Consider the following 13,429-nt stretch of genomic DNA (forward strand, 5'->3'; position numbering starts at 1 on the left):
TATACTCCCAAGTATGCAAGCCTAGGAGTGCAGCCTTACTTGTGCTTCCCCTTTCGCTAGTCTCTCATGAAAGAGTCCTGGATGAGTCCAGATTATCTCAGTTTAATAAACTAATATATGAATGAGACCTTTGGTGACATGCACAGCTCCTTTGCTTCTTCCTTCAGATGAGCTGGCAAACCAACCAGGAAATTTCAAATTAATTCAAATTAATAGAGCCAGTGTGGTGTAGTGGTTCAGAGCGGTGGACTCATAATCTGGTGAACAGGGTTCGCTTCCCTGCTCCTCCACATGCAGCTGCTGGGTGACCTTGGGCCAGTCACACTTCTCTGAAGTCTCTCAGCCTCACTCACTTCACAGAGTGTTTGTTGTGGGGGAGGAAGGGAAAGGAGATTGTTAGCCGCTTTGAGACTCCTTCAGGTAGGGATAAAGCGGGATCTCAAATCCAAACTCTTCATCATCATCATCTTAATGGGGAAACTGTAGGCAACAGCTTTTGAACAAGTCCAGATATTAAGACAACATAATGGTCTGGCTGGTTCTTAAGCCTTTAACCACAGTTTCCTGGTTGGGATGACACAGCAAAATAGGTAATGGAAGTCTTACCGGTTTGTTTGCTTGGCTGAAGCAAAGGGCTGTATTTACTTACTTATTCATTTCATGAAGTGATTTAACAATTTAAAAAACAACAACATAAAAACAATTTCAAATCCAAGAGGGATACAGATTGGGGCAAAGATTTCCACTTATAAGCCTCGTTGAAAGAGGATGGTCTTCAACAGACATGGAGAATAAAATAAAGACAACACCTGTCTGATACACAACAGGAAGGAATTCCAAAGGTTAACTGTTCCCACTAAAGTCCCAATTCCTACATCATATGGAACAGACCTCTTGACGAGATGGTAACTTGAGGAGACCCCCATCTGGCCGAATGCTGTGATCAGCTGCATATTATAATAAGTGAGACAATCTTTTAGATGTCCTGTATGCTGAGTGAAAAGGCTCACTTATATCTTGGCTTATTAAGCAGATATATGATCATACAAACACAGTCAATTATTTTCCTTAGACTAAGCAGAGATTCTCCTCAGATTTGCCCAAGTAGAAGGTCCAAAAATGTTTTAGTGATGACATTTCCCTGCATCTCAGCTGCTTCACATTTTACACACCTAGTTCCTCATCATCATTTTACAACAAAAGAGAAATGCCTTCATATGCTCTGCTTTTTGTAAGGGTGTGTGTGTGTGCGCGTGCGCATGCACACACATATGAGTGCACACACATTTTTTTTATAGTTAGCCAACATAAACCTGCTCTCTTTACCCTATCTGGTTTGAAAATATGAAAAGCAGACTGTCTGAGACTACAGCCATTCCAATGTCTAATTTGGGAAGATAACACCATCAGTTCCATTGCATATAATATGAACATGAAGATATTGCCAGGTTTGTGGGTAGGGCTGGGGGGAGAACCTGCTACACTGACAATATTCATCTAATATTCTAAGTGAGATTGATACTGTGTCTACTTTTAAGCCCACAACTTTTAAGCCTACCTACGTCATACCAAATAATCACTTTAGTTGCACAAAGTGTTTATGACACCGTGTCAAGAAACTACATTTATAATGGCTCAAGTTATTCATCTTGTTGACAAGGCAAAAACCTAACAAGATCTATCTTTTTCTTTGCTGAAGAGGCTGTTAGCTGTTGGGAGATTACTGAATCAAGCTGTTACCCAGCTAATCAATCCTCATCAGTTCACAAAGTCTGGGCAGACTGTTAAGGTAGACAGCACGTATTTCTTTTTTTAGAGTCCCTCTCTCCTCTTTATGAAACTAGTTCTGAGGAGCAAAATTTTGTAAGTCTTCTGAACTACTCAATGAAGATTTAGCTCATGCAAAGTATGAACACAACTGGCTGAAGCTGAGACTTTCTAGTGGAATAAACAGTCCTCAGATAGACATGTGGGCGACCTCTTCTTTACATTAAAGGTAAAGGTAAAGGGACCCCTGACCATTAGGTCTAGTCATGACCGACTCTGGGGTTGCGGCGCTCATCTCGCTTTATTGGCCAAGGGAGCCGGCATACAGTTTCCGGGTCATGTGGCCAGCATGACTAAGCCGCTTCTGGTGAATCAGAGCAGTGCACGGAAACGCTGTTTACCTTCCCACCGGAGTGGTACCTATTTATCTACTTGCACTTTGACGTGCTTTCGAACTGCTAGGTTGGCAGGAGCAGGGACCGAGCAACGGGAGCTCACCCCATCACGGGGATTCGAACCGCGACCTTCTGATCGGCAAGTCCTAGGCTCTGTGGTTTCTCCCACAGTGCCACCCGCGTCCCCTCTTCTTTACATTAGGCAAGCCATTTAGGCTTCAGCACATACCATAATATGAAAACCTACGTTCTGTCACAGAATGTTATTCCACATAAGAGACAGCCAAAAAAGATGGAAATTATGCTTTTAGAAGTCACTAGAGTTCAGTTATGTTTACTATGCAAAACCACTAACAAAAAGATCCTGGTACAGATCTTTGAAGTATCGCATAAACAACCCAACTGCTGGCTTTATAGGCATCCTGTTTTGGACTCCAACATGCTACCTTCGCCAAACCCGTCTAATGGAAGTTCAGAGAGTGCCATATCAAATATGCACAATTATGCTTGGTAGACATTCAAGCTTCTTCAGCGAGGGGCACCAGTTCCGCCTGAGGAACCTTGAGAATCCACTTGCTGGAATACAGTAAGAATAGTCCCAGAAAGCTGTGTGCTGGAGCAAAACTAAGTACCAGGAAAGCGAAGCTACTGGGCTCCAAAGAAATAAGAGGAATCTCTTAAATTTTAGACTGGTTGACGAGCATGAGTGGACAGGAAGAAGACCATGAGCAGTGACAGCACAATTAACCTATTTACAAAGCCAACCTTCGTATGGTTCTGCAGCATGACATTTGGCCTATGCCTGCCAGACTGGGATAACAGACAAATATTGTTCTAATTAAAAAGAAGCAAGGGTAGGGGAAAAAAATACGCTGGCTTCTCTAAGCAGGTTTTGACAAGCTTTGACAAACACCATCCTTCTCAGGGCTAAAAATGACAATTCACTGAGCAAGGTTGTTCGAGAACTAGAAAACTCAGCTAATGGATTCCGCATCCCCCAACTTGCAGACAATATCTGCGCTGCCAACTGTTACAATGGGTTCTGCATTTGAAACAGAGTCTTTTGATATCTCCTCCTAGATTTATTGTATCTTACTTGCCTTCATTTGTCTCAGGGAAAACTCATGACCCAACTACTGGATAGTAACAGCCAGTCAGAATGCTTCTAGATGAGTGCATTTCTTGTTATTTAGCTTCCTTATTAAAAAAAAAAGATCGAAAAGAGTCAATATACACTAGAACTTTTGTACTCCATTTTGTTAGACGGGTTTTTGTTTGTTAGTTAGCTTTTTTAAGGATCCAGGCCAGTGGCTATAGCTATAGATTTTGCTGATCATATGTTTCGAGAGCTTTGAGCCTCCAAAGTAAGTTTTTTTAAATGCAGTGACAGTTAGGAAAACAGGCTGTCACATGCAAGCTGCCACCTTTCACTTGCCTTGCTGATCTAGTACGTGAACAGGTTTTTAAGCAGTGATCAGTTGCTCTGAATCCCACCTGTCTTCAGCTGACTTGTTCTGAGATCTTCCTCTGTTACAGCATATAGAAACAACAGTGGGAGCCAATTTATGATGCCAGTATGGAGGTATCCATGGCATTTCCTTTTCCAGTTTGGTACCACAGTCCTCATAGTAATGGTGAAATCTCCACGAGTTCCTCCACGCATGCAAATGAGGAAGAGAGTCACTAACCTTCTCTATGTGACAGAAAAGAAGTAACTGCATTTTGATCTCTGGGATAGAATACACACATAGGGCTGACACATCCAACCTATACAAAGAGATGTTCTCAGCCATGCTATAACAGGGAACACAATACTGCTACATATTCACAGCCTGATCCTATCCATGTTTCCCTCCACCACTTGTTGTTGTTTAGTCGTGTCCGACTCTTCATGACCCCATGGACCAGAGCACGCCAGGCACTCCTGTCTTCCACTGACTCCCGCAGTTTGGTCAAACCCATGCTGGTAGCTTCGAGAACACTGTCCAACCATCTCATCCTCTGTCGTCCCCTTCTCCTTGTGCCCTCCATCTTTCCCAACATCAGGGTCTTTTCCAGGGAGTCTCCTCTTCTCATGAGGTGGCCAAAGTATTGGAGTCTCAGCTTCAGGATCTGTCCTTCCAGTGAGCACTCAGGGCTGATTTCCTTAAGAATGGATAGGTTTGATCTTCTTGCAGTCCATGGGACTCTCAAGAGTCTCCTCCAGCACCATAATACAAAAGCATCAATTCTTCAGCAATCAGCCTTCTTTATGGTCCAGCTCTCACTTCCATACATCACTACTGGGAAAACCATGGCTTTAACTATACGGACCTTTGTTGGCAAGGTGATGTCTCTGCTTTTTAAGATGCTGTCTAGGTTTGCCATCACCTTTCTCCCAAAGAGCAGGCGTCTTTTAATTTCGTGACTGCTGTCACCATCTGCAGTGATCATGGAGCCCAAGAAAGCAAAATCTCTCACTGCCTCCATTTCTTCCCTTTCCCCTTCCTCTTGCCAGGATACATTTCAGTGAGTTCAATGAGATGCAGGGTAATCTCTCCCTCCACCACTTAGTATTAATTATTTTCTGTACACAGTGGGAATAGCTCAGTTGGCAGAGCATGAGACTCTTAATCTCAGGGTTGTGGGTTCGAGCCCCATGTTGGGTGAAAGATATCTGCATTACAGGAGGTTGGACTAGATGACCTTTGTGGTCCCTTCCTACTCCACAGTTCTATGATTCTCTTCTTGTGTTTTCATAATAAAAATGATCATAGGATGGCAACACTTTGTATACCTCTTAACTCCTCTGAATCACAATGGATTTCTGTTCTGTTATCAGAAACTGAAATCATGAATTGAGCAGCAAAGAAAGGAATGAAGTGCAGCACTCTGCACAATCTCCACAAAACAAGGCAAATGGTTACGTGGCTCCTATAGATTTGCATCCATATATTGAAAACTATCATATATTTACCCAAGCTGAGCTACAGTGTGTAAAAAGGGCTGTGGTAAACGTAGCTTATCAAAACACAGCTGTGGAAACAAACACCCCTTTTAATACTTAAAGCAGTAAAAACTGATAGGACTCGATTTACTTTCTGGGAGGTGAAAAAGAAAGTAAAGAGCCTTGTTCATTCTTATTGGCATGCACTATCTTGCTACGGTCCATACAGGCTCCCCATTTGGGGAGGGGGAGATTATACAGGAATTCTTCCAAAGACCCACAGCCATGTGTGTGAGGAGGAGATGGTGATGGTAGTCGGAAGAACCACACACAAGAAGCCAACAGCTCTTTGAAATATGACCTCTGTGTATCTTGGAAAACCCAAGTGTTTCCAAATGTTTGAAAAACAGAGTCACTCACAACAGAAGAATCAACTTCTGAGTTATAGTTTCCTAGAGAACTGGTAACATTTGTGCACTTCCATCCTGAATAAAAAAAGTGAAATGGTACATTCATCGAACAAAAGGACAAACTGCTAAACACACAACCATGGTATCACACTTTCTGTTCAACAAGGAAAATGATAACAAAGGGCTTGTCCACACTCTTCTGCTTGTCCGGTGCCTAGAAAGCAAAGGTCTCAGCAGTTATTCACTTGATTTGAGTCTTCTGGGCATGGATCCAAGCGGTTATGCCTTTGCCCATTGAAAACCTGCTCCTTAGCGCTAAATCGGAACAAACTGCAATCTACAGAAAACCTATTTGCTTCTTGTTCTGATTCAGTGCAAAAGATCGGGTTTACCCAGGGGAAAGTGCTGGGCAAACAGCAGTGTGGATAAGCCCTAAGATGAACCAAGGAGCCATAAGGAATGTCAGGTTTTCCTTCGTCTAGAAAAATAAGCTGTATTTCCATCCCCCAATAATGCAAAAGTCTGTGTATGTGAGGTCAACTGCAGTTGCAGATATCAATATTCCACTGTAACACAAAATGTCTTCTATCTTCTAGTGGTGATCTGGATTATGAATATGTCTGTTGGAAATATTATACCTATAAAATCAGAGCCATTTCCTACAAATCTGATTTACAAAAACCTAATCCTTTGGCATGTTTTGCTGAAAGCAGCTCAATGGTTCACCTTTTTTTATGCCTATCCATACAGAGAGATAGCATGAGGAACCTAAAGCACAGATTAGCCAATACCAAGGGGTCTTCCCCCTCCCCCGACTTTATAATTCTGCTAAAGCAAAACCACAGTGATTCCCTGAGATAACTGGTTCTGATCAATGCAGCCTATAACGACTCTAATAATGCAGCCTATAACGACTGTCCAGTTTTTATTATTATTATTCTGCTACAGCAACCCATGGAGATCAGAAGAGTTTAAGAGAAAGGAATGGTAACCATGAAACCCATTGGTCTCATGTAATAATTATGGGGAGAAAAAACTCATGGAACTTTAAGCATGCCATTTGGGGTCTCTGTAGTTTAGGCTTCCCCAACCCGATACCCTCCAGATGCTGTTGAACTACAACTCCTATAAACCCTGGCTAGCTATTTGGCTGGGGTTGGTGAGAGTCCAGGGACAACTGAAGAGGCTGTATATACACATTTAAAAGCTCACAAAAATGACCATTTAAAATGACAGAAGTGCAGTGAGAAACAGGAGAACCTTTTGCTACACCTAATGGATGTCTGTGGACTGTACTCATTAAATCTGGTAAATATATTCTCTAACCCACCCACCCACACACCCTTTGCATAAGGCAAACAAATATACCCCTGCTTCTTATTTATGGCGGACAATTCACACACGGCCCCTTCAAGGGTGTGCTTCTGGTAAGGGGGTGTCACATTTTCTCAACATTTACTTCAATTTTTTGTTACTGAAAAGTGTTGTCCTTATCCCAGGTATGACATTCTCTCTCTCCCCCACTACCATGTATGTGTTGGCAGGGGAAACAGAGTTGCTCAATTTCTAATTTTTATAATTGCTGAGGCTGTGCTCTCTTGATCAAGGTGAGACATTCTCAAGGCAAATTCTGGAGAAACTGCTTGCATGTTCACCTTGATGACAAGACCAGCCGACAACCTCCTCCAATAGCTACCTTCTTCTGGTGGGGCTTGCTGCCAAGATGAACTGGCAACCTCTGAAGTAGCCCCTTGTCAGTTTCACACCTGCAAACCAACCCAGTTAAAGACTCTAGGTAAAGTCTGGAGGCTTATTTTTTATTATTTTAGCTCTTTAGCGGTTGTTTGTCCTAGACCATTCTGGCATTAGAAAAGCTATTTTGGAGGTCCATTGCCTTCCTACCAAAATCTTGAATCTGGAAATGCTCTACAGTGGTGACCCAAGTCAAAGAATTGCATAAGCCTGTGACTTTCTGCTAGTGAATGGCCACAATCCAGAGAGCACTACTACAGGTACGTGCACACTTTTCTTGGGCAAGCCAAGTGGGATTTCCCCCCTTGCAATATTGCAGGGAGTGGGAGCATCTGCTGTTCAGACTGCTTTCCAAGTGCCCTCCATTTTAGAAGTAGGCTAAGTGACTCTAATCAGTGAACATCAGCTTACAGTTTTATGTGTTTGTTATTCTTTGAAACAAACAGCTGCACACCTTTTTCCCCTAAAAGGCAGAACACTCATTAGGATTGGAACAAAGTTTCGCTTGTGCTCCAAGACTAGACTGACTTTCTTAATTGGCTTCATTTCACTCTATCATCCCCAAGACAAGTGTGTAACATTGAATGGTAGCCAATTCATTTATGCGTTTTGGTATTACGAAAAGCAAGGAGGTGTTGCCAGGTGCACCTTTATATTTTATGAGGTAAGCAAATGTAGTTAGAAAAGTCTACTTCATTAATTAATGTTCATCTGGAACATTAGCATGCCTCCATCTCTGGAAAAACTGACACTTTCTATAGGAAATCTGGCTAGAAAGGAAAAAAATAAAAGATTTTAAAGCCTGTCTTCTTTAGCATTTGCAGCAGGCATATTTTCAGAGGTTATTCACACATTGTGGTAAAACTTATAACCTATCCTGGTAAGAAAACCACAGAGAGCAGTAAAGGGCTGGAACAAATTGGCCATTGTAGATTTACAAACTTAAGTTAGGCATTTGCGCCCTTGAACAAATATATGAATTCATATTTGCAGAATTCATATAATGAAAAACCACTTAACTGGATGCTTTAAGAAAGTCCTTACAGGCCATTAAGGGGTATTAATGCTATAGCCCTCACCAACCATCCTTGAGGGCACCTTGGCATCCCCTGAGACCCATGTAGCTGCCACAGCTAAGTCTTCATCTGCCCCATTATAATTTCATCTCAAAGCGCACCTGGTTTCCTCTGATTAGGCCAGTTAGACATGATTGGTCCCTTTTTTATTTTCCAGGCCACTTTCTTCTTTTTTGCATATACAAACTGCATCCATACTTATGAGAGCTTGAGCTTCATGGCTCAATTTGAAGCTCCCTCTCCAGGTCTACAAAGCTGCTATGATATTTGTAGGTGCATTATCAAAATTACACCCTCCTGAGCGCACCTGCAACGTTTTGTAGCAAGTCCCACTTCTAACACCAATTGCCCGTTTTGCAAAATACAAAAGGCGGGAACCATTTGCACTTTGTATCCTTCTCACCCCATCATGCATGGTGCCCAGCATACATTTCCTGCCACTTACACTTTTCCCATTGGCTGAGCTGCCACAAGCAGGGGACAGTGTTTTTTGGAGAGTTCAACATGCCTAATGGTGTACATAAAAGTCCAACTAGATTTTGTGCATATTTTATTCGCAGTAAAGGTTTCTTTAATGATGACTCTTTTCGTGTGAGGGTTTTTGTTTTTCGTAGTTGATGAGGGTTATTTTGTGGAAGTGTTTTATTTTGTTTTTACATACATAAAGATCATCCACGTGTCAGCTTAAATAACCAAATAAAAGCAAAATTATCAAATCCTAGTGTTTTTTCCCTCCCTGACCCCAGTAGGTACCTAAAGGTTTAATATTAACTCTAACTTGGCACTCTAGCTAACCTCTCTAGATGTCCTTTCTAATCAGTAACTCACAGTTTGAATGGAAACAACTAATCCGATGCTACTTTCAATTCAAGCAAACCATTTTAAGTAATTGCAATTACTTGCCCTCAAAACACTGCTTTCTGCATCTATTTCACAGACCATAAAATCCATAAAAATAGTCTTCCTGCTCATTAAGTGTGCAGTCACCAAGCCGTAAGATTTTTGTTTTGCTTTGTTTTACTATATGTCTGCAAGTTGGAATATTCTAGGCTGTCGTAGCACAAAAGCACAGACTGTTAAGAACACTTCTACAAACAATGTTTTCGTAAAGTGTTTTTCCCCCTTGTTGTTTCATCACTAACCCCTTACTCAGTAAGAGCTCTATTCACAATGTCTGATCTTTTGATAACTTGACCTTACAAACAGAAAATAAGAAAAAGGAAAAAAAAGCTCTAGGGAAGATGAAGAGAGCCAGAACCAGAATCCTTTAAAGGTACTGCATGTGCTTTTACCATTTACTCAAAACTCTACAGAAATTTACTATAGTTAGGGCCAGCATTGTCCAGCAGAGGCAGGCTTCTGCGCATATCAGAGCTTCAAATCTGAGTTTAATTATAAACACAGTGAATAGGAACATAGGAACCCACATTGTACAAAGCCAGACCACTGGTCCATCTAGCTCTGTATTCTCCATACTGACTGAAGTTTCAGGCTCCCCATCCCTCAAAAAAGCCCTATTCACATGTTACTCACATAGGGAATAGGTTGGAGAAAATAAACTACTGACGTAAACCAGGTCACGTGACATGGAAATATAACTTTCCTATAGAATAGCCACATCCTGTGATACCTCTGCAACAGTCATGGGAACATGGGAGTTGTAGTCCAACAACATATGGGATGCCACATATAGCTTTACATGGCTGTTATGAGCATGATATAAGGGAAGTTTGTACAGCATCCTGCATCTAAATCTTATTGGCATTCCTACGTATAATACACCAACTCCACTTGTCCTGTGGAGGAAGATGTGTCTTACCTTGTATCCACCAATGCGATGCTCTTGCTTAAATTCTTTGCCATTTTTTAGCCACCTCATAGTTGGTAGGGGGTTTCCTGTAGCTGGACAACGGAACTTGACAGTGTTAGCTGCTGGAACTGCATGTAACCGCTTTTCCATTTTATCAGTTTGTGTCCATTTAGGTCCTTCTGTTTCCAAAAATGAAAAAGAGAAAGAGAGAGGAGAAGAAGAAGAAGAATGTAATCACTTGTCATTTGCATGATTTCCAGTATGACACAACATACTTTAGAGGGAGCACTGAAGTTCTACATTGTTGATTTATGTCGCCTTTGGCAAAGCACATAAGACACTCGAGTACCTTAGAAATTTCAGTGTGTACCTAAAGACAAAGATCTACCCTGCTTCAGCTAGAGTTATTGCTTGTGATTCATGCCTTACAGCAAGTAAGGAAAAGTTATTTCAAGAAACAGAGAGCTATAAAAATAACATGACACCTGTCATCTTGCCATAGCCTTTAGGCTTGAGGTAACCATTTTAAAATGCAGAAATAAAAATTGTACTAAAATGCAGAATGTTTGAAACTTTGAAAGTTTGCCTGTGTGAGAGAGAATCAGAGCCTTCATTTGAAACTCTGGCATTATTTTCCTTTGGCTTGGACTATAATAATCAATGACTGGCTTTCAGATAACATGCGTGTCTGTGTGTGTTTAGAACTGCTGTTTTAAAAAAGGAGAGAACAACTATGATAACGAACAAAATCACTGGAATTGTTTCATACAAGGATCTGGCATTTTCCCCAACCCAACCCAACAGCAAAACAAGGTCCTCTCTCTGCTGCTGATCTCTCAACATGCAGTACAACATGGTATGAAATTCTATGTCAGAGTTTGGATGGGAAGCAAACAAATCTCTGACCAGAGTGCTTGTTAAAACACCATGGTTTAATTCTAGGAAAAACAGACACTCACTGTAACTAGCTGCTCAAAAGCTATTCCACACCCAGGGGAGTATTCCTGATGTTCCCTCTCCAAAAAAACACACACCAAAAAAACCAAAACACACACACACAAAAAACCAGCGCACTAACTTCAATAGAAAAGGAACACTATTTCTAATCTCTCCTGTCCAAAATGTTTTGTGAAAGTTATATATAGATTTGGTTAATACAGATAACTATGGCATGAAGACAGAGGTGATTTGTACTAATCCATGCCAAGTGATCAACTCTGTCCCATGTTTACTGATCTTACATACTAGGAAAAATCAGCCTAAGTATAAAATAACTGGAACAAACAAGGAAGATTCTTGTAACAGGTGGATTAGAACACATAGCTAAGAACCAACAAAATGACCATCCCCAACACTAGCAATGTTTTATTTTCATTTTGAAATTGGAGTTTCTGAGTGCAGAATTTTTCCAAAGCAGTACCCTAAAAAATCTTGCCCCCCCCCCAGCTCCTTTGACATCCAGAGTTTGGTAATGATGCCCATTAATAATATTATGTGGGTTTAAGCAGCCAATCCAATACTATGAAGAAAACAAATGTTACATAATATATTTGTTTATCCCCAATAGAATAAATCCTCTCAGTAGTCTCCAAGAAAAAATAAAATAAATACAAAACAAGCTGTTTAGAAATGACTGGTAAACCTGTGTCCCCCTCTCAATGTTTTTGGTCTACAACTTCCATCATCCTTGGCCATTGGCCATGCTGGCTGGAGCTGATGGGATTCAGAGTCCAATGACGTCTGGAGAGCCACAAGTTCTCCAATCCTGTCTTAAAACCATAAAATGCAATACAGCAGAAAATAAGATAAACAGAGCTCACAGATCTGATACATCTTTAAACTCCAAGAATAAGCAAAGATCTGTAAACCACTAAATGGTTTTATGACTGAAAAGCCTGGAAAAATAAACAAGGACTTCAGCTGGCACCAAAGGGATCACAATGGGGGAGCCAAGAGAGTCTCTCTGGGAAGGGTGTTCTACAACTTTGGCACCACCACTGAAAAGGCCCTCTCTTTCTCATAGCCATGAGGCTTAGCTCATTGGGCATAGCTACATTATATAACATATGGCATCTGGACATCTCCGTTGGCCAATAGACACTACAAAACACCCACTGGTAAGTTAAAGTAAAGGTAAAGGGACCCCTGACCATTAGGTCCAGTCGTGACCGACTCTGGGGTTGCGGCGCTCATCTCGCTTTATTGGCCGAGGGACCGGCGTACAGCTTCCAGGTCATGTGGCCAGCATGACTAAGCCGCTTCTGCCGAACCAGAGCAGCACATGGAAACGCCGTTTACCTTCCTGCTGGAGCGGTACCTATTTATCTACTTGCACTTTGACATGCTTTCGAACTGCTAGGTTTGCAGGAGCAGGGACCGAGCAACGGGAGCTCACCCCATTGCGGGGATTCCAACCGCCGACCTTCTGATTGGCAAGTCCTAGGCTCTGTGGTTTAACCCACAGCACCACCCGCAGTCCCCACAAAACACCCACTGGTAAATTACGTTTTGACAAAAAAAATGATGTTACTGGATGTCAACACATCAGTGATGAATTGCAGAAGACTGAATTATCAAAAGTAAATAAATGCTTTTAAAGGGGCACCATAGCTAAGCCACCTCTCCCCAAAAGCAGGATTATTACTAACAAAACTGAAAACAAATCTGAAAGCATAAGAACTGCATTGGCTTAGCTGAAATTACTACAATAGATTTTCAGTATCCATCCATAATTCTCCTGCTGTACAGTAGTGACCTGAGCCCTCTACTGCAGATAACAAGAAATCTGATTAACTGCACAGTTATATAATGACTGTGCTTAATTCAGTTCACTAATTTACCTGTTTAAAAATTAAGGATGGAAATCTATTTAACGGTAAGGACTTTTAATTATTTTACAACAGATCCTTCCTGAAATAAATCCATTTACTATGGACATTTTTAGGACCAGAGGGGTCCAGAAACATAACCATTCCTCTCTCAGCCTTAATTCATTTCCTTTATTACAAGCGACCGCTCCATAACAAACAAACCCTTCCGTTCGTCAAACGTTTATGGCAGTTCTTGAAATCAGCACACATAGAATTCCTCCACTCCACTTCCCCCAACAAACCAAAATAAAAATACAGCTGGAGAAGAATACAGCAACAGAGTCCTTAACAAGCCTCCTCACCAAAAGAAAATATTCAAATTTAAGCATTAAAATTATTCTAGAAATGATAGTTGACTATTTCATTTTAGCCTGAAGCTTTAAAAATTAATTAAGTGGAAAAAAATCAATGGATATTTGGAAC

At 41.3% G+C, this 13,429-nt stretch overlaps 1 protein-coding gene across 3 annotated transcripts in view; it reads right to left on the reverse strand.

Moving 5' to 3' along the window:
* Positions 1-13,429, reverse strand: part of FGFR2 (fibroblast growth factor receptor 2) — a 115,964-nt gene that overhangs the window by 65,966 nt on the left and 36,569 nt on the right. For all 3 annotated transcript variants that reach the window (XM_082222756.1, XM_082222755.1, XM_082222754.1), the window contains one exon: positions 10,146-10,315. In XM_082222756.1, coding sequence (XP_082078882.1) covers positions 10,146-10,315 — 170 coding nt within the window. The remainder of the gene's footprint in view (positions 1-10,145; positions 10,316-13,429) is intronic.

This window comes from Podarcis vaucheri (assembly GCF_965113315.1).
Source record: "Podarcis vaucheri genome assembly, chromosome: 5".
NCBI classification, from domain to species: Eukaryota; Metazoa; Chordata; class Lepidosauria; order Squamata; family Lacertidae; genus Podarcis; species Podarcis vaucheri.